The following is a 21,888-nucleotide window of genomic DNA, read 5'->3' on the forward strand; positions in this document are numbered from 1 at the left end:
TAGTGATAGTTTTACCCGACTTCTGCACCATGAACAAGATAATCACCCAGGGAAACTCGGTTAATCATAGGAACCAGAAATGTGTTGCGTTGTGTTGTGTTCGCCTACCTGAAAAGCCTGTCGTAGAAATTGCTGAGATTTTCATGGAGTGCTTCGTGATCGTAGTGATAGTTTTACCCGACTTCTGCACCATGAACAAGATAAATCACCCACGGACACTCGGTTAATCATCTTTGTGGCCTTGGAAAACAGTCGTAATGGGAGTCAGATAAATGGACAAAAAAATTAAGCGAGGACCAGGAAAATCACCCACCCGGTTAATCCTCTCGGTGGTCTTGGAAAATAGTCTTAATGGGAATTCGATATGTTTAAGAATATGGACCAAAAAATTTAAGCGATGACTATTAACCTCTTGACTGTGGATTTCCTATACAAGAAGACCTCACCAAGCTACAGGAATGGAACAAAAAGTGGCTGCTACAATTCAATGAAGAAAAATTTAAAGTCATGTACCTTGGGAGGAGATATCTATAGCATACCAATACCACATGGGAAACACTCCACTATCCACCAGAGAGGCAGAGAAAGACCTGGGAGTATATGTTACCAGGCTACCACTGAAAGCCGAAGCTGTGCCAATCGCAGCGGACGGGTTAAAATCACTCATGAATACCCGGTTAATCATATATGTGGGCTTGGAAAATAATCGTATAAGGGGTCCGTTACCTTTAAGAATATGGACTTTAAAGCGAAGTATGTTGTGTTTAAGGGATCGTCCTGTAAGAGCCTGTTAGCAGCTTGATCCCGTGCTATATCTGTGACTTGGTAAAAGGCATACACGCACTGGGATATGGAACTCCCTCTCTAGATGGTTGATGTCTACGAAAATGCTTGTTTAGGACCAATGCTCGTGCGTGAAGGGTAACGCCTGATTTTTTTAAACGTCGTATTAGTTAGTCTTTATTAAAGTTATTTTGGCTGATTTGTCTTTTATATTTTATCAATTTTCAAGGCGTGGTTAGTTGGTTTTGTTGAATTTATGTATCATTTTTTATGGCATTTCACGAGTTTTCAGTATTTCGACTTAGCTCTGTGAATATCCAGCATTTCTAGCTGTTCCAAAAATGAAGTAAAAAAGCCAAACTAGCCACATGACTCTTAATAGGTACTAATACAAGTGTCGGGCATACTGGAGACGATCGAGTATGTGTAGCACTGGTGGAGGAAAGGCGTATAGTTCATGGTAAGTCTTTAAAATATTACAGACGGTAGAGGTTTGGAGACGGGGAACTATAGTGGAAGGATAGGCAAGGGGGGGAAGAGTTACGTGGCATGAACACTTGTTTTAGGATGTAGCTTGTTACATAGTTTGGGTGGCAAGATAGAATAGGTCGTGGTATGTCTTTAAAATATTATAGACGGAAGAGGCTTGTAGACGGGGAACTATAGTGGAAAGGGAAGCACAGAGGGGAAGAGTTACCTACCATGTACTTGTTTTGGGATATTATACCTTGTTACATAGTTTGGGTGGAGGAAAAACGTAGTCCATGGCAAGTCTTAAATATTACGATCGTATGTAATTGACGATGGCAGTTTTGGGCGTTGATAATGTGTAGTGATCATTTTTTTTCAGTTGTATTTTACGTTGTATTTTACCATAACCGTAATGTATTTGTTTTTCCCCAGTAAAGAAGCGGTTCATCGTGCCGAGCTGTTGTTTGGGCGGGTCAGGAGGCTCGACCAAGCTCCGAAGCAAGGCTCAGCGGAGTGGCCGTCCAGGGTCATGTCTGCGGGGACCTCCATTTGCCTCACAGCCTTCGTCCCTGCCGTCTGCTGGTCCGGTGAGTGTGCTTTTTTTTTTTTTTTTTTTTTTTTCCGCTTAGTATTGGGTTGTCTAGGAGATTGTTAGGAAGGTATGCCACCCCTCGCCTCCGTTGATGATCGTTGTTTTACGCTGTGGTGGAAGTATAAGGGGAGGGAAGAGTTACAGGCAGTTTTATGTTGTAGATAATAGAACTGCATCGTTTTCAGGCGCAGTTCCGACTCTGGTCTTTTTAAGCTAACCAGTCCCTACTTCCTGCCCTAAAGTATAGTACCCGCTGAGCGTGTCCTTTTTTCCTTGAGCTGCTTCCTCTACTGCATGTAAAAAGGAAGATTTTTTTTCGACTATTCCCTTCCGTGATCGACACAAACCTGTGCTGACGTTTTGGTAAGAGGCAGCGCTCTATTGTAATTCTTGTCTAACTATATGGTTTTAACTACCAAGTTCGGGGGATTACTTCATCACTTTTGTTTATTAAGATATCTCTGACCCCTCCCTTCCTTTCCAATTACTCCTGTTCAGTTGTATGCATGGTATCAGTCCACCCTACATTCAAAGCGGCTATGTGCCTCGGCTGGGCTGGGAGTGAGGGGGGAGGGGCGGGAGAGCGAGAGGTGAACAAGCGGTGCACGGAGGGGAGTGTTGTCAGCATCCGGTCCTGCTGTACTCACCTTGATTATTATACTGTACCACTATCCAAGGTGAATTTACTGGATCAGATTTGCATTTTGGTTTGGTTTCATAAGTTAGCCGTTAGTTGTCGCGGAGCGTCTCATGTGAAAGAACAAAAAAGGACAAAAGTGAAAGGAAAAGCTAATTTCAAATATATTCATAAGGGAACAATATGAATTAGAATATAACTCCTGGCATGGCAGAAGACTGATGAACCACTAGTAATACTCACATAGATTAAGCCAACTCCCAGTATACATTTAATCAATTACAGAAAAAAGTGGATAATAGCCTACTACTAATCTATATGAGATCAGGGGCAGGCGGAAACAAACTCAAACGTTAAGTAATTTGCTATTATTAATTTTGCGCCATACTATTACAGAGTTATTTTCTATTATTAATTTTGCATATTATTGTTTCCTTTATTCTTAATACTTAATTTAGCTATAATAAAAAAATAAGTCCATCCTCTACACTTCCCCTGCCGGCCTTGCCAAGCTAAATGCTCCCCTCATCCTCTCCCCCTGCCTCCTCGCCTACCCCTCTTCTGCTCTCCCTCCTCTCTCGCCCCTTCACTCCCCGTCCGCCCATCGCAACGCCGCACGGGAAAGGGCACGGTGGGTGTTCGGGGTAGAGCGTTGACGACATGAGATCCTGGTTGACGAGGTGTGCGTGGGAGATGATTCCACCGCCCTGCGAGCTATAACTTCATTTGCTTGCCTTATTGGTAGCACAAAAACGCCCTCTGTCTACTGTGCCGTTATTTTATTTTTACTGCGGACTTTCTTGATAATATAAGGGGGCTATTACACTGGGCAAATTTTCCGTGGATCTTCAGTCAAACCACGATTTCCGCTGGTGTGGTTCTCATATTTCCGTGTTTTTTTGACGAATCCACGATCTGCCAAAGCTACGATAGATTTCAAACAAGGACGACGGTATATTACTCACCATCAGCAGCAGCAATAACAAGAAACAAATGAGAACAACGCTAGCGGGAATCGTGGTTTGACTGAAGATCCAAGGAAAATTTGCCCAGTGTAATAGCCCATTAAATCATCCTTCTGACGCCAAAACTACACTGTCTGGAGCACATGAAAGGACACAGTATAATTTTATCTCCTTGTTACAACCTGTGAGGCAGTCGAGTTCCATAATGTCTAATTCAGATGATCACATATAGAAATATCACCGAGAAGTAAACTCCCCCTCTGCGGTGCGTGGCCAGGGGAGGAAAGACTCGTGGCTCGTCAGCTGAACTAAACAAAACTACTTTTTAACTCCCTCATCCAAGCTTCGGGCACTGGGGCTTCGAGCTGACTGGCTGAAGTGTTTTCCTGCGCCTTCACACGTAGCCTACTTATTTTCGACTGCCCATTCCTCCTAAAGTCGTATTCTTCAACTACATTTGAGAGCTACTGATTTAGAAAACTAACTATATTCTTCAACTACATTTTGAGAGCTACCGATTTCTATAACTGACAAGGGAATTTTCAAACATCATTAACATTACTTTCTCCATTTACATCTTTTTTTTCGTTTTTTTTTTTCTAGAGTACATTATCTATTACACCTGTTGTATGATCCTGATTTCAGTTATGTTTGTTCATTGTTTTGCGTATGTGAAAAAGTTTAATGATACACATGTTAATCTTCAGCAAGGCTTTATTTGTTTCAGCCCTTGACTATAAATACATACCTTTCTAAACTGGGAAGGTGCTGAGACGATACTCTGGAATATTGGTTCTCAACATTCATAATTCAGTATCCTTGAGTGCTAGCCTGAGTAAAAAGATGAGGTAATTCGGGTGGGTAAGGAAGTGGAGGGGTTTTGATATCAAGGAACAGTTCTAGGTGTGAGAGTGTGGAGGGAGAAGCAAATGTAAGGGCAGTGAAGGGAGGACTGGCAGTGATAGAATAGAATGGTCAGCACGTTAATGTGATGGTTCCAAAGACAAGAGTTCACTTCCTGTCACAACCGACTAACAATTTTCACCCATTGCAGAGTGGCATGAGGTTACCCACATGCTGTTTGTCCATCAGTCAACCTTGAATTCAGTGACTTAGGTCAAGAGGAGCAGCTTGGCCCAAGATAGCCCTACTACATGGCAGCCACTATAAAAAAAAGTTCACCCACGCCATTAGGAAGATGGGGCCAACTACCGTAGCCTTTCAAGAAAGCTTACCAGCACTACGGACTGCACTTTGAAGTAAAAGGCCATAGGTTCAATCAAGAGAATCATTAAAGGTAAAAGGATTAGCTCTGATGACCTGTTCTCTCAGGAAGTCCCCTCGAGGGGCTGCCCATGGCAGAATACTATCAAGTTCCCCCTGGTCACACTCACTTTTTGCAACATTCACACACCCAGTCCCACTACTTCTGTTATTCATCAATCCTGTTGACCCATTTTATTGCTGGTCTCTCTACCATCCCCCACCCTCCATTTAAACTTTCAAACCCTGGTGATGTCCTTATCATATGGCCACTCCCTCCATAACTAGCACCTCTTCCTGACTGTATTCTCAGCACACGATTCTGAGGTGTGCATTAACGTGCTCTGGCAACCTGCAGTCACAAGTTGTTGAATTTCATGGATAATATGATAGCCAGCACATGGGAATTTCTTCGTGGCGAAGTGGTTAGCGTGCCTAGCTACGAATCCACGGGTCCAGGTTCAAATCCTGGCCCGGGCAATCAGCTCACCCAGCTTTCTTTTCAGTGGTTGATAAATGGGTAACTGGGGAAGGTAAACTGTGGTAATTCAGATTTCACACTGACCCTGTGTCCTGGGTAAATAATAATTAATACAGTCAACTATAACCATTTTGAGTTTCAAATTATTTTGTTAAATAATAAGATTGTCCTGACATTGCCATCTGCCAAGAAAAGCAATAGGTGTTAAAAACACATAATGCATATTACCATTTGAAACTTAAAAGCAGTTATAGTTGACAGCATAACCCTGGACCCCTTCTGGAATAGTCACTAGATTTTCTTATTAGGACTGAGGATGTAGTCATTAAACATTTTTCTCATTACATCGAGATATAATATGCTCAGCTGTATTTGTTGCTAGCTTTAATTTCATACCTTTTAGTTATGTGAACTTAGTTGCATCCACTACACTATCCCAATCTGTGTTTATAATTAGATTCTCCCATTTTGCAGACATTTTTACTCCTGTTTGCCCTAAGGTTAGGCAGCCCGTACTTAACAACTGGTGTCAACTTATCTTTTCCTTTAAGCACACCCACCCTCAAAACCTAAGTTGAGTCTGTTTGAACTGAATTATTAACAAAGCATTAACAAAGTGTAATCCCTTCTTCCACCTATCCTTATGAAATACCTGAAAACTAGCTCTTATTGCATGCCACACAAACCCCTAGTCCAGTGCCAACACTATTGAATTACATATATTTATGGAAAGCAATCCACCTCCAAACCAGTAACAAAATTTTTCCTAGGTAAACACTGCCGAGTCCAGCTTGCTGGCATTATTTTGATTTTCAAATTTAAGCAGACCAACAGCATATATTTCTTACTGTTCCCTTTGTTGCTGTAATAGCACTGAGACAAGAACAGTTCTTTTCTTGTCCAGTGTCAGTCTTACCATATTACATACAGCATACACAGTTTACCTTCCCCAGGTACCCATTTATCGACCATCCCAAAAAGGAAGAATAAACAGCTGGGTGGGCTGCATACTGACTACCCAGGCCGGGATTTAAACCCAGATCCGAAGATTCATAGTTAGGGACACTAACCACTTTTTTTTTTCTTTTTTTTCTTTTACGTCACGGCCTATTGCGCCGGTAGGCTTCTTCCCGGTGGGGCCTGATGGTCGGCCGAGCCTGTTCTGGCGAGTGTTTATAGTGGCGCCATCTTGCATTGGCTCATGCTGCCCTCCCGGAGCTCATCTTTAATCCTTGAATCTAGAGTCCGGGTTGATAGGTGGTCTTCTGGACAGCATGTGGGTAGTTTTAAGCCACTCGGCAGCGGCTGAAAAATCCCAGTTTGGTGGTACCGGGCGGGGATTGAACTCGCGTCCTCCTGAACGCGGCGCCGTCACTCTGTCGACTCAGCCACCACACCAGGGAGGCACTGGCTGACACTCTTTACAAATGTATTCTTGGCTGCAACCAGGGGACTATGTCAAGTTTGCAGCTTTCTTCCAATAATAAATTGGCTATACTCAAGAATCCAAACATTATTGAAGAAACTTATTATCTATTCTACTACCATGCTGCTAGTGTCACAACATATTGGGAAGTTATTAGTGATTTAACTTCCGAAAATGTTTGACGTTAGCAGTATGGTAGTAGAATAGACATAAGTTTCAACAATAATGTTTGGTCCTGAGTATAATTGACATATTACTGGAAGGAAGAAGCAAATTTGACGTAGTTCTTGGTGATAACCTCCATGGTTAGCACTCTAGCTACGACTCTGCAGGCTCAGGTTTGAATCCCAGCCTGGGTAGTCAGCGTGCAGTTCACCTGCTGTTTATCCTCCTTTTCAGGTTGGTAAATAAATGTGTAATTGGGGAAACCTGGGGAAGGTAAACTGTGGCCCTCCATATGTCACACTGGCTCTGTGTCCCAGAGTAATGGGTTCTTAAGGTACAAATTTACCCATCACGGGCTTAAAAGGGGAAATGTGTCAGATGAGCACCGAGGCCCCACACAGTAATAGTGTATGCCTCTAACTTAACCTTTGTTGGTGATATCTTATGGAGTTATGACCCGCCTTCACTTAACGCCAAAAAAATGTTGGCCTTTTGGCGACCAAACTTTCCGCGCATACTGTATCTTATCCCCAGAGCCTCCTCTCATCCGGTATAAGAAATCAGACAGTTTCCTTCTCCTGTTGGGTGGTGTTGTAGTCTCATCTTGCAGCCTGGGAATCTTCATTTTGTCTCACTGCCAATCTGCTGATATGAAAAAAACATCGGCAAATTGTGAAGGCTATTAGTATTATTGTTGTCAAGAAATATACATATTAGATGCATGAACTGTATCTGTCCACCCAGAGAGATAGTGAGACAGTCATAAAAAAAAGTATCAAACACTCTTGGGTCAATGGAATAGAATTTGAGAGAAACCGATTGATGTCATGTCAGTTAGGTGGGTATCAATAGTTAGTCACTGCAAAAAAAGTGAGGGACCACATCACAACACACACTACATATGTACAGTTTTAGCATGCTGTGACTTGGATTCTTTAAGTATTCTGCGGCTGCACAGCAGCAGATCTTTCTGGAGCTGGTGTTGAATTGTAAGGACAGTGACGTTTTCTTGCAAACTTGGGTGGCTTTCTTGGAGCTGGGGGGCTGTCACTCAGAGATTTTCAGTCACTTCTCATTGCAGAAGGTTATCTGTGGCTGTAGACGTCTTGCAGGGGCGGCCAGGGATGGTTTTGTTGTCTGGAATGGTGTCTGGGGGAAGGACACAAGCAGCAGCCAGCAAATATTACGCGTCCCACGTCCACAACAATGACAAATTTCCTTGATGGGGACACTTTCCTGCCTCCACGCTAAAATACGGGCCTTCTCCTCATTGAAGAGATGTGCACCGTCCATATTTAACGTTTGATGAACAAATAAATTGATAGTTCCTTAATCCCGGGCACTGGGGGGGTCGGGGTTGGAGTGACACTCACAAAACCTTTCCTGATGGCCTCTGGACAATCAATGAGGAAGCCAGCCAGGCAATGTGGGTGAGTCAAGACACCAAATACCACCAGCCAGAAAAATTTATCAAGGCGGTGGAAACTGAAAAAAAAAAGGGACAATTATTAGCCTCTCAAACAATGATCGACTGCCTTATCTAGCAAATGAGCTCAGAAGGCTGAGGGTGGACATAGTGGCACTTTCTGAGACAAGGAGGCCTGGCAGTGACGAGATCAGCAAGGGGGGGTACACCTTCTACTTGTCCGGCATGAGCAATGGCTTCCATGTCAGGGGGTAGCTATGGGCATCTCCAGCCAACTGCTGCCATTTGTGGTTGAGGTTGCTCCGGTTGATGAGATGCGTGAAACTGAAGAGGAGATGTTCTACACCAAACTCGACTCTGTATTAGACCAGGGACACACTCATTGTCTTTCCCATGAATGCGGGAGTGAGGCAGGGCTGTGTCCTTGCCCCATCGCTTTTCAACACTTGTATGGACTGGGTACTGGGCAGAGTTGTGGACCAAAGTCATTGCGGAGCATCCATTGGCAATACCAGGGTCACTGACCTTGATTTTGCCGATGATGCAGTAATCCTGGCAGAGTTGCTGGAGGTTTTGGTGATGGCTCCCGAGGCACTGCTGAGGAGGCGAAGCCCTTGGGACTTCAGGTCTCCTGGGCCAAGACAAAGGTAAAGGTGTTTGGAGGCTTGCTAGATGAAACAGTACAGTCTGTTCATGCCTGTGGCGAGGACGGTGAGATCTCGGTAAGTTTCACGTATCTTGGTAGTGTGGTTCATAACAACGGTGAGTCTGGCCGCGAAGTCTTACGGCAGATTGGCCTGGCCCACAGTGTTATGGACTCGCTCAACACGAGTATATGGCGTTGTCAATACCTGTGCAGAAGGACAAAGATATAGATCTTAAAGTCCCTTGTGCTCCCTATCTTACTCTATGGTTGGGGACTTGGAGAGGCGGATTGATGCCTTGGTAATAAATGTCTACGCAGAATCATGGGATATCGCTGGAATGACTTTGTGTCAAACCGGCAACTACTCCATGAGACTAATTCGACTTACATTACCTGCATAGTCTGTCAACACCAACTCCGGCTATACGGGCACGTTACCCTGAAGCTGATCCTGCTCATCGAGTTGTCTCTGTAAGAGACAATCCTGAGTGGAGGAGGCCAAGGGGACACCCACGGAGTTCATGGCTCGAGCAAGTCAATAGATCCTGCCGGGAGGTACTCAGGTTGGGAAGGGGGCCTCCATGGAGACTCGCCTGGATGGACCCCAAGGCTTGGCATCGTAGGGTGGGCAAGGCAATGCACCCCCAGACGTATGACCCCACTGATTGATTGATTGAATTATCACAGTTATTTCTTGGCTTTTTGCAATGGCTGCAGAGTCTGCTCATCAGTACCCACCTAACCAATACAAACAACATGTACAAAATAGCATCATGCACAACAAATATTTCCTTTTGTATACACTGCATTACACTCCTTCACTGAGTTACTTCTTGCCTCATATCCTGTTTGATGGCGTCTTAGTCTGATCTTGCTGGACAGGAATCCTCATCTCCACTGCCAGTCTGTTGAAGTGGGATGAACATTAGGAAACTGAGAAGCCATATATTACTACTTAAATATGTTCATGAACTGTCTATCTGTTGAACGGAGTAAGATTTTTGTTCAACCAAAGTGAGATCAACATCACCGAATTGAGAAGACATTATTAGTATTATTACCACAATTATTACTTATGTGAAAATGTAAAGAAATAAACAAATTTGTGCATGAACTGTCTATCTATCTGCCCAACCTTGTGTCTGAGAGGGATAACTAAAGAAATTAATGCAGACCTTAATGAATACTGCCCAGCTATTTGGTAATCCAGAAAGAGTTGTCACTAAAACTCTCTCTCTCTCTCTCTCTCTCTCTCTCTCTCTCTCTCATTTATCTATCCGGTTCAGTATATTTCTTTGATTATCATTCTGATCTAGTGTGTGTGTGTCATGTGATCATGGAGGTGTTAATGACCCTCACAAGTGTCGGTATCGCACTAAGCCGATATCTGTCCGTGCGAGTTTTGACCGGGACGAGAATATTGTGGTGTCTAGTGGGGGGAGGGAGGGCGGGTGGGAGTAGGTCTCTATGACGGGGGTTGTGGAGGAGGGACTTACCGAATTTGGTTGTGTGTGTGTGCCACCTTGAAGTCTATTATTTCTTTTTTATCAATAAATTTTCTGCTCACAACATAAATCTTCAGAGAGAGAGAAGTATATTAGATCAGAATGATAATCAAAGAAATAAACTGAACCGGATAGATAAATGAGAGAGAGAGAGAGAGAGAGAGATTTTTCTTCAACAACCTATAACACACATACCACGTTATGCTCCTTCCTTATTCTGTGTTAAGTCTCATCATCACAGCCTCATCTCATCTTCAGGTACACAAGGTCAGACTGTTTTCATTTCCTGAATGGTGTTCTAGTCTCATCTTGCTGCCCAGAAATCATAGCCGCGTCTCCACTGCCAGTCTGTTGGGATGAGATAAACATAAGCTAACATTTTTTTTTTAACATCAAAGAACACTGCGCAAGGGCAACAAAAAGAGAACAAAAAAATCCCGCTACTCGCCGCTCCCATAATAGATAATAGTAAAGAGTAGGGAAAAAGAGAGGTCAATTTTGGGTGGAGAGGCGTCTTGATACACTCTTCTTGAAAGAGGTTAAGTCATAGGCAGGAGGAAATACTGATGAAGGAAGGCTGTTCCAGAGTTTACCAGTGAAGGGGATGAAAGAATGGAGATGCTTGTTAACTCTTGCATAAGGGGTTTGGACAGTATAGGGATGAGCATGAGTAGAAAGTCGTGTGCAGCGGGGCCGCGGGAGTGGGGGAGGCATGCAATTAGCAAGTTCAGAAGAGCAGTTAGCATGAAAATATCGATAGAAAATAGAAACAAAAGAAAACAAAAAAACTCCACTAAGCCCTGCTCCTGTAAAAATAAAGAAGAGTGGAGAGAGAGAGAGAGAGAGAGAGGTGCAATCAACTTTTAATTAATATCATAACGTCTGAGATGGATGACCTAATGACAGCTGCAGCTGCTGAGATTTGCGCAAGGGAGCGGGTGGTGGAGAGGCTGCGGGAGTGTCAAGGAGCTTAGTGGCGCCGAGGAAGGGCCAAGACGCGACCTGTACACTTTTACCAAACAGAGAAAGGTGAGAATCGTGACATGTGCACTTTACCGAACGGAGAAAAGGTGCAAATCGTGACATGTGCACTTTGCCGAACGGAGAAAAGGTGCAAATCGTGACATGTGCACTTTGCCGAACGGAGAAAAGGTGCAAATCGTGACATGTGCACTTTGCCGAATAGAGAAAAGGTGCAAATCGTGACATGTGCACTTTGCCGAATAGAGAAAAGGTGCAAATCGTGACATGTGCACTTTGCCGAATAGAGAAAAGGTGCAAATCGTGACATGTGCACTTTGCCGAATAGAGAAAAGGTGCAAATCGTGACATGTGCACTTTACCGAACGGAGAAAATGTGGAAAACGTGACCTGTGCACTTTACCGGACAGAGAAAAGGTGAAAAAAGTTACCTACACTTTACCGAACAGAGAAAATGTGTTTTGATATGTGTCCTACACTTTCCCAAACGGAGAACAGGTGCATGCAGAACGTTACCTACACTTTACGAACAGGGGAAAGTATTTTGTTACGTGACCAACATTGCATTTAACGATTTCAGATCCAAAACACAAAACACAAATGGCGATAATCAATTGAAGTTAGTGCTAAAACTGCTAATTATTGATGTCTTTTGCACTAATTATGGGTCAAAACAAGGAAATACGATTCGCTGAGTACGATAATCTAGTATGGCGCATGGCAGGGCGAGGCTGCTGGGAGATGCGTGGAGTCATTTTCTTAAACACTTCGGCGCCCAAACACACATATTTGACAACGCTTTCGGAGGAGCTAATTGCATTTCTGGGGGCATTTTTATAACCCTAGTGTTAGATTGGCCCTTCTTCTGTACCACGAACCTAAAAGAACACTCATTAGAATCCGATTAATCTCCGTGTTGGTCTTTGGAAGTAGTTGACGTGAGGGGTGGAAGCGTCTGACAACACCAACCGTGCTCTTGGGCTCAGCCGCCGCGTCACATCTCGCCTACTTTTCCTCAAAATCTAATTATAATAAGTCTGGTCACTTTCCGCGAAAATCTCGTCGGGCTCGCAACGACACGGGGTCGGGTGTACAGCGTTGACATGGATCAGGATGCCTAATACATGTGCTGTAGGTGACTGCACATCCAATTATAAACACAAACGTGGAATTGTTTTTCACAGTTAAATAAGAATGGTATACTTGGAGTTAATAAAGAAATAATAGAATGACTGAAAAGGTAGTATACTCGTACAGTGGACAAAAAAATACAAGTCACCCATCAATTACTCCGTTTTCTGTCCTCGGACCATGGAGATAGAATTTGTGGTCGACATCAGCCCTAAAAAGTGAATCCGCCGAACTGTCATTTTTTGGGCCGCAAGGTTGTGGACACCTGCCAGGTGTCAGGTAAGGCTGCCCCTTAATGGGCTCGACCAAGCTGCCAGGTGTTGTCAGGTCAGGTATTTATGAAATAAATCTACCGCAACAATAAATGTACAGTACTCAAAAACACCATCATAATGAATGAGACGGAATTAGCGGGCCGTGTCGATTCCACCAATTCTACCTCCATGCCTTGGACCCACCGAGGCACCATGACGCCACCTCTTTGCCACGCCTCTCCTGCGCGTGTACATACTTGGTATGATTATACTTTGGTTTTCCTGTCGATGCGCCTTTTCTCGTTCCTCTTTTCCTCTGGGTAATACCACGGCTGGCGACATACATCTGAGGCCTTATTAGCTATACCCGGCCTCACTCCACAACTACCAACATACACTTCTCATTTATGTATATCGATCGGTTTGCTGTTGTTATATTTACGATACAATGATAGCCTACGTATGCCATGTCACTTCATATATACATAGCGGATTATTTAGTCTGATTGGCACATAATACACTATACGATCCTTTATACTATACATTATCGCAACACTATAAAAGATGAAACGATAGTGTGAGTGAGAATTAGGTGCCGAAAAACTTCACGAGGCGGCCGCGAGTACGTAACAAGGTATAGTACAAGGAAAAGCTGGCTAAATAACGGGACGGGGGCAGGATAAGCGGAACGTACAGCCAGCCAGCCAGTGACAGGCAGCTGGTGGTACTGAAAACACCCCTTCCCTCCCCCCCACCCACCCACACCCAGGGACCGTATTCTCAAACACTTCGGGGCTTACACACCCACATTTTGATAAGGTTTTTGTAGATCTTGTGGGCATTTCCATGGGTAATATTATGAGCCTAGTGGTGATTTGACAATGCTTCTGCACCTTGAACTTGAAAACCATTCATGGGGAAGCCAACTAATCTTATGTGTGGCTTTTGGAAATATTTGTTGTGAGAATCGAATGCGTCTGAGAATAAGGGCCGTTGAACCACCCACACCCAGGACCCATACGAGAGATCCTGCCCACACCCAGCCTCCCTTGTACTCGACGGTTCATTAGCTAACTATACCTGTATCTCACCACGCACGACCGAGTACGGGGAATACTAAACAAAAGAAAAACCTCCATCCTTCGGCATATCATTGTCCAACCCCCGAGCTGCTCCCTCACAACCCGACGAAAGAACAAAGTGTAAGATAAGGTAAAGTTGGGGGCATCTAAAGGGGCAATTACACTGGGCAAATTTTTCGTAGATCTTCAGTCAAACCACGATTTCCGCTGGCGTGGTTCTCATATTTCCGTGGTTTTCTGACGTGTCCACGATCTTCCAGAGCTATGGTAGATTTCACCAAAGGACGACGGTATTACTCACCATCATCAGCAACAAGAACAAGAAACAAATGAGAACAACCCTTAAAGCTATAACTGCGCGTGGCCTCGGTGCTCATCCAGATGTGATCATTACAACCTAAGAACATGTGATAATTATTAGTCTGGTGAGCTGTTGTCGTTTGCATTCAAGTGATAAGTTTTCTGTTCGCCTCCTCCTCCTCCCTTCCCCCACCACACACACCACAACGTCCACCATTCGTAGTTTGTAGGTGAATATTCGTTGGTCTGTGAACTGTGTCTTTCCCATTATTCATTGAGAGACAGACATATTCGGTAGTGTTAAGGGATGGTCTACTTCTTCCATTCCTCCCCTCGCCCCCCCCCTCCACACCAAAAAAAAAAAAAAATGGTCTCTGAATGAGTCTCGGGTATACAGCGCCATGAACACCAACGAAGAAACAAGTGACAAGCGAATAAACAAGTGACAAGCGAGACCGACGTTACAAATATTTGATGTGGACTGTGAAGTTCAAACAAACACTGCGCTACTTGCGAACGACACACTGAAACGCAAAGGCATCCTACAGCAACTCTATTCGTGAGAAAACATCGCTACGAGAAAGGTAACTGAGAAAACAATCCTTTATGGAACGTCACAGACTCAAGATGGTTGTAAATGGAAGTTTACTGCATGAAAATCTCCCGATACGCCGATATAGTTTTAGATCACGAACCATTTACTTTTATACCTATGAGAAATGTGGCTTACTTAAGAAGAGAAAAAGTGGTGCTCTGAACTGCCTGATATCTGGGGAACGCTCAAGTCACGTCGCTAAGACAGAAAGCGTCACTCCCGAATCGATAAACGTGCAGTCGACTTCTGACTTACACTTGCTGAATCCAGTCGTATCCCAACATTGCTTCCTTCCACTGCAAAGACAGTAAGTACTATACATCGTCGGCATACGTGCAATACAGACAAATTTCAAAGGTATAAATAAGCCTGAAAATAAAGTGTGAAAAAAGCCGTGGCCCCGGGGATGCTTGCCTTTAATGATGCGTCAATAAAAATAAACTTTTGGAGCTGAAACACAGGAAAGAAATTCAAGTGAAAACAATTTAGTATACATCGGCATTTTCTTCACTTACGTTTTGATATACCTTAGTGTTTCGAAGCGATACTTTCACAAATGAACGCACAGTACTCTGAGCAGAGTTAACACCAGGCATGGGGTAATTGTAATCGATTAGGTACAATCGATTACAGTTTTTCAAGTAATCATAATCGTAATCGATTACCCTCTTTTTTTTTAAGTAATCGTAATCGTAATCGAATACATTGAAAATGTAATGGTAAATAGCTACAATAATTTTCATGTTAATAGAGTCGTTTAAGATAAGGACCCAAGGCAGACGTGAGGCATGAACTGGCGATTCTGGGAATGGATCAACGTGTCTGGCGGGGCGCCGTAAACATCCTTTAACACCCTGGGGCGTCTGGGGAGATCGCGGAGGGCCATGCAGTCCACCCGGCTCAGTGCGTGGCTGTGGTGGCAGGGCAGGCGCGGGGGCTGGAGCGGCCGCACTATATGGTGCTGCCTGCTGGGGGCCTGGATGCTGCTGGTGACGACTCAGGTGGTGGTGCTGCAGACACGCCCGTACATCGTCCACCCGGCCCTGGCGCGGGAATGCTACCCAGGGGGCGGCGGTAGGGGTCTGCAGCTCGCGAACACCTGCTGCCGCATGCATAACTACACCGGCCAGAACGTGACCACTTGTGCTGAGAGGATCCGCGCCGCCGCAGCCCACAATCCAAGGTACGCGATCAAGACACACGCCACGATGCGGGCAATAAGTTATAGCAGATCTATATGCATGAAGTTTTCGAAGGTGTGGCAATTACTAAACACACACGCAGGAAAAAATTATAAGCATAGTATGTATAGATTTACAAGGCACGCGGAATGTAATAATAGGTTGAGATTTTCTGTGTTACATATATCATACACAAGATGTTACAATGACTCCATGACTTTTGTTAAGAATAGTTTTTCAAGGCACAAGCTCCTCCCCGGCAGAGGCAGACACCCACGGTCCGCCGCCACGCCCAGCACCAGCATCCACAGCCCTAACGAGTACCTTATCAGCTTCTACCGCGCCGCCTCCCGCGCCTCATCCAACAGCTCTTCGTCGCCCGGCTCGCCCCTCCCTCTGGACAGCGCGAGGGCCCCAGCAAACATTACGTGGGCGGTGGTGGGGGACTCCCGCGTGAGGCAAGTCTTCAGCGGCCTGGTGACGAGACTCGCCTCGCCCAGACTCCGGTACAAGAAGCCCTCCACGCTGGTAAGTCCCATTACACGCCTACATAAGATGCTTACAAGCAGGCCTCAGCGGTGGGGCGTACGATTTTTTTTATCCTTCCCAACAGCGCCTACTCGTATACGTATAACTGCCTCTTAAGTGTGAGGGGATGGGGGCGAGGCATTACCGCACCGCCCCTCCCGCCTGCATCTCCTGAGAAACATGAGGATGGAAATGGTTTGAACTAAGCTTACCTCCGACAGCCCACCTTGGCCCCTACCTCCTACGGGGTATTTCGCTCCTCGCCCCCCCCCCCCCCTTCGACACCCGCCGTCTAGATTGAGACATTGACATGCAAAGCTGGGTGCATCTACCACTACAATATAGTACCACCATCATCCTTTTCTTAAAACTCTCATATCCACTAGCAATACCCAGTCGACAGCATAAAAAATAGCTACGTTTATAATAACTGGAGCTGATCATTGATAACTTAATATTAATAGCTGCAGATCACTGCAATCACATATAAAGCCTTAATATGTCAATGAAGATGTCCTAATTTGAGTCTTGTGTCTCAGGGTAAGTGGCGCAGCATACACGAGCTGACTGAGAGTCTGCGAACGGGGAAGCTCCACGAGGACATTGAGGTGTACCATCTGGATGCCTCGCTGAGACTCGTGTTCTACTGGGATCCATTACTGACACGTCTGCCACAGCTTCTCCGCCAGTGGGAGGACAACACTAAGCACCGCCCAGCCCTCTTACTGATAGGCAAGTATCCTGGTGACTGATTATTCACTGCCAACATGTAGAGCTACCGTTGCACAGTAAGGTGAAGAAATATTACAGAATGACTTATCTGTGCAATTACTATGTACTATAAATTAAAAGATTTGGGTACTTTATGAAAAGGGACTCTACCACTAGCACTACAAAAAAGAGTACTTAAGAAAAATATAATACATGATGAAAGTAAATATAACAGTATAGACACAGCACCTTTCATTAGTTCACATAGGGGCCTCAATAATAATTGGGACTTCACAATCCTAGAATGGACAAATGACATCCATGAAGATAAGGCTCCTATTTATGAATGGGCTTGACCATGGTTATTCAAAGGGAGGGTTGTAACCTCCAAGAAAGATAAATAAATACTGAATGTAGGAGTCATCCACTGAAACAGGGTCATGAGGGTAATGTTTAAACCAAGAATAGTTTGAAGACCTATGATGATCATAGGAAACCCAAAGCACAATGTAGTGGTGGCAGTGGTGTTGGCTGTAACAAGTCTATAATTGCTTTCATCTGTATTCCACAAATGAATGTAAAGCTCTTCTCCCCTACCTCAGGATCAGCCCTCCACTGGATGAAGTCAGCCATCTCACCCTCACCCCCCAAGAGCCCCCAATTGCCGGTCCCCACCCTTGGCAGGTACAGGCAGCACATGCTCTCCTTCCTGCCCCTCCTGGCACAGCAGGCAAAGACAATACAGACCATCTTGCTTCTGCAAGATCATGTGCTTGTGAGTACAACATGTAGTGTGGTTTAGTGGTATTGGTACGGGAACCCTAGAAAGCACAGGTAGGGTCCCTCCACATGACTACTGACTTGCTCCTTCTTCAGTAATGGTTTAGCTAGTCTGCATTTTTTCATGTGCACTGTCCTTTTGGGCTGTACAGCCACAAATTCAGATAAAGTAAAGGTAAAGTTGACAGCATACATTTAGCTGCAAATGGCCTCAGGCATAGGAGAGAGAAATTCTGATGCCTGCACAGTATCCCTAATCAGAATCGGTTTTGAATCCACATGTATTAGATTCATGTCTTAACAGGCACACCATCATTATAAATTTGTTTCCCCTTTCATTCTTGTATCATATAAACTGAGTACTTTTTATTTCTCTGCTCCAGGAATCCCACATCTTCAAGGAGTACCACAACATTTACTCCAACAACAACATCGACCAGTACAACACCTTCCTCTCCTTCTACATCACTGGCACTGACATCATACTGTGGGACAGCAACATTCCCTTCTCAGACATGTATCACAAACAGTGCAAACACAACCACAGGAAAACGTACGACATGACTTGGAACTGTGCCGACCCGATGCACAGTGGGTACGTAATTGTGGAAAAGTATGTTGACATGCTAATGAATGACGTTTGTAACCCATTTTTAGATCTGGAAGCTGGCTACTGCTAGTAAAATTGTAAATGTTGTGCTGACTTTGGAGCTGTACATTTTTGCTTTCTGAATGAGTGTAATGAATAAAAAATTAAAAATATGGAGTTATGCAATTATCCTTAAAAATTATTTCATGTTTGATTCATCCATTTCAAATAGATTTTTAAATTTAGGATAATTCATTGTTTTAAAAGCAATGGTGATCTTTTGAGGAGGAGGTACTGAGCTTCAGTAACATTCTAAAAGATCACTCACTTGCCACAAACTTAGTAACTAATACACTACATTATAAGTGTTACAAAGTACAAACTGTTTCTGTGCATTTTAGCCAGCAAGCATCATATTAAGTGAACGATTGCAAAGTCTGTAGCTATGAAATTAATGTGTTCTAGGGACATGACATAATGCACTCCTATGATACTCTAGCCCAGGGTTGGTGATTTTTTTGATTTTTTTAAAAAAATCAATCATATATATATATATATATATATATATATATATATATATATATATATATATATATATATATATATATATATATATATATATATATATATATATATATATATATATATATATATATATATATATATATATATATATATATATATATATATATATATATATATATATATATATATATATATATATATATATATATATATATATATATATATATATATATATATATATATATATATAATTATAAAATCTCCATAGGTTACTTTAAGTTTGAGTTTAGGGCGTGTGTGTGAGCACAGTCAAGGATCCTGATACATGTGTTCAATACTTGTGTAGTTGGTGACCAGGTTTAGGACAGACAGAGTTGCCTGAAGTTATTTTCATGACAGCATTTTATATTATTACCACACAGAAGAATATCTACTTTTATTCTGTTACTGTTTGGTTGCTAACCTTGGTTATTATTATGATACATTGAATCCCAAGTTAGTAAAGACTAAAGGAGGCTGATTTTTACCATCCTTGGAGCACATCATTTAACTTATGGAATACTTTTTAGTAAAAAAATCAAAAAAATCAAAAAAATCAAAAAAATCATGATTTTTTTTAAGTAAAAAAATCAATGATTTAATCATTTGATTAAATCAATTTGATTTAATCATTGCCAACCCTGCTCTAGCCAAACATATTTCATATCCTCTTTTATAATGTACATGAGGAAAGAAGTTATTTTCCCCATGGGCTAACAGGTGTAAGATAATGGTGACGGAGATGCTAGTTGCCTACACCCCCTAACACTACCTAATTAAAAAGCCAATTAGAATCTCTACACTGAATATTGGTGACACTATACAGTCTGAAGTGTCACATGTCACAGTTCTCCCAATTATTAGATACCATTATAACTTATAAAGAATACAGGTACATGTGCAAACCAGTAAACCCAAGTCACCTTTGTTTCAAATTTTGCAATGGCATTGGTATACTCACTCTAATGAAATATCCCCCTCCATCTATTGAAAGAATGTGACCAAAACTGTCAAATTAATTCATAGACAATGTATATAAGTCACACAGATGGGTTCCTTGAGTTTATATTTTTAGTTTGAGACAAACTCACCATCATAAATTTTGGAGTATACTTAATAATAAATGTGCCATCACATCTCAACCAAAGCTATTCTTTGAATTTAGCACCATGCATAGGTGCTCAGTAGAATTCAATGTTTGAGAGATAAATTCTGATTCTGATTAATGATGCACAGCCAATGGCTCTCATCAATAACTCCAGAACATTTGGCAAAAGACCTTATCACCAAGAATTACACAACTCAAGGCTGGATGCTATAAAACACAACCTCTGAAGAAGGAAATTAAGCATTTCTGTGCTCTACTTATGGTGAAAATATATATTTTCTAAAGAAATCCCCCGATGGTGGCGCTGTGGGGCAGCACCATTTTGATGGATGTCACGAAGTGAGCCCCCCCCTGGTTAGGAGGGGGGGCGAGAGGGGTGAAGCCCCCTTGTTAGAGGTTAAGTTATGTAAAGTTCTTTTGGGGTATTTTAAATATGCTCCCCCACCCAAAAAAACAGATTTCCCACAGGTCCCCCAAGATCGTTAGGGGAAGGGGATTAGGCCTTTTTTTTACTTTTAAGTATTTGCGGCTTCATATTATGGTTGAGGGACACGTATTTCATCCCTTAACTATAATATGAAAGCGTAATATCGTATATGTGTGTTATGCACCTGCACGGGTGCCCTGTGCATCATGTGTCCAGATTTTGGAGGGACGGAGTGACTTTCCACAATTACAAAAATGTTATCCTATTGCCACTAAGGTGTACAAATCTACCACAAATAAAATAGTATCTTATCACTGTTCAGATGTAGAAAATTACTGCCAATAAAACTAACTTATCGTCATTAAGGGTAGAAAACTAACGACAATAAATCAGTATCCTCTCATCCTACGGTTAATTAGCTGTTTGAATCTCATAAACGAGTGTCAACCACCAGAGTGAGTTGGGTGACATTCTGGAGTAACAGCAGCACTTTTACTACTCGTGCAGTGCTGCCCCCCCCTGACGGCCTTCACAGCCTGCAGCACCGCCCGAGGAGCAGAGAAAGACAAATATTACCGCTGCACCAGAGACCGAGGACGGGGATGGCTGACAGATGGGCTCAAGATACTGACAGTTATTGCACGATTACAGAGGTGACAACCCGCCCTGACACCACTCACTTCTGCTACACACACACACACACACACACACACACACACACACACACACACACACACACACACAGACCAGTATAATAAGCAAAGCAAGTGTACACATATTATTACATTGCTGCTCGCCTCAAAGCATGGTAGACCAGCCCCTAAAACACTGAAGAAGAAAAATAAGAAAAATAAGGATGAGGTGTGTGGGGTCCAGTCATGTGTACTTCAAACTGTTTTAAATTATTTACTCACGTTGCGTTGCCTACAGCTCCCGGCAGGTTGTTCCTTGGGTCCGGCACTCCAGTCGCCTCACCCAGCTGACTGGTACAGGAACTTGACACGCTGGTTTACGGAGTTTTTGGGAAATTACTTGAAATCGAACCACCGCGCAGCTCGTCCCCACCTTAACCTTGATCTTGATGTCACAGGTGGCTTGAGATTATTTTTTTTCTCCCCAGCATCGGTGCCAGATTATCGTATTCACCATATTGTATTTACCGTTTTTTTACGCCTATCTCTTGCAAAAAAACATCAATAATTAATCATTTCAACGATAACTATAAATGAATCCAGTTATTGGAGTGGAGGAAACAGTTTTGTGGTCGGAAATCGGCAAATATAGGAGTCTGAGTAT

The 21,888-nt window shown here is 43.2% G+C and overlaps 1 protein-coding gene and 1 long non-coding RNA gene across 3 annotated transcripts; one reads left to right on the forward strand and one right to left on the reverse strand.

Moving 5' to 3' along the window:
- Positions 1-4,144: 4,144 nt before the first annotated feature.
- On the reverse strand, positions 4,145-21,667 carry LOC126998497 (uncharacterized). The gene is made up of 3 exons (XR_007752901.1): positions 21,507-21,667; positions 10,556-10,708; positions 4,145-9,760 (listed from the first exon to the last, which is right to left on the reverse strand). It is a non-coding gene; the product is annotated as an uncharacterized LOC126998497 (long non-coding RNA).
- Positions 13,491-18,828, forward strand: LOC126998496 (N-acetylneuraminate 9-O-acetyltransferase-like). 2 transcript variants are annotated; one of them, XM_050860234.1, is made up of 6 exons: positions 13,491-13,546; positions 15,456-15,887; positions 16,149-16,413; positions 16,953-17,145; positions 17,727-17,899; positions 18,288-18,828. In XM_050860234.1, the coding sequence occupies exons 2-6, from the start codon at positions 15,589-15,591 to the stop codon at positions 18,582-18,584; spliced, it is 1,227 nt and encodes a 408-aa protein (XP_050716191.1). In that variant the 5' UTR covers positions 13,491-13,546; positions 15,456-15,588; the 3' UTR covers positions 18,585-18,828. The 2 variants fall into 2 exon arrangements, with proteins under 2 accessions (XP_050716191.1, XP_050716190.1); XM_050860233.1 differs by lacking the exon at positions 13,491-13,546 and having other exon boundaries at positions 14,614-15,887.
- Positions 21,668-21,888: the final 221 nt, after the last annotated feature.

Source organism: Eriocheir sinensis, chromosome 14 (genome assembly GCF_024679095.1).
Source record: "Eriocheir sinensis breed Jianghai 21 chromosome 14, ASM2467909v1, whole genome shotgun sequence".
Taxonomy (NCBI): domain Eukaryota; kingdom Metazoa; phylum Arthropoda; class Malacostraca; order Decapoda; family Varunidae; genus Eriocheir; species Eriocheir sinensis.

Bases quoted from the DNA above. Each gene is read 5' to 3' on its own strand.
- LOC126998496 (XM_050860234.1), top strand. From the start codon at position 15,589: ATGCAGTCCACCCGGCTCAGTGCGTGGCTGTGGTGGCAGGGCAGGCGC. The intron at 16,414-16,952 runs GTAAGTCCCATT...CTTGTGTCTCAG, and splicing joins ACAAGAAGCCCTCCACGCTG to GGTAAGTGGCGCAGCATACA. The intron at 17,900-18,287 runs GTGAGTACAACA...TCTCTGCTCCAG, and splicing joins TTCTGCAAGATCATGTGCTT to GAATCCCACATCTTCAAGGA.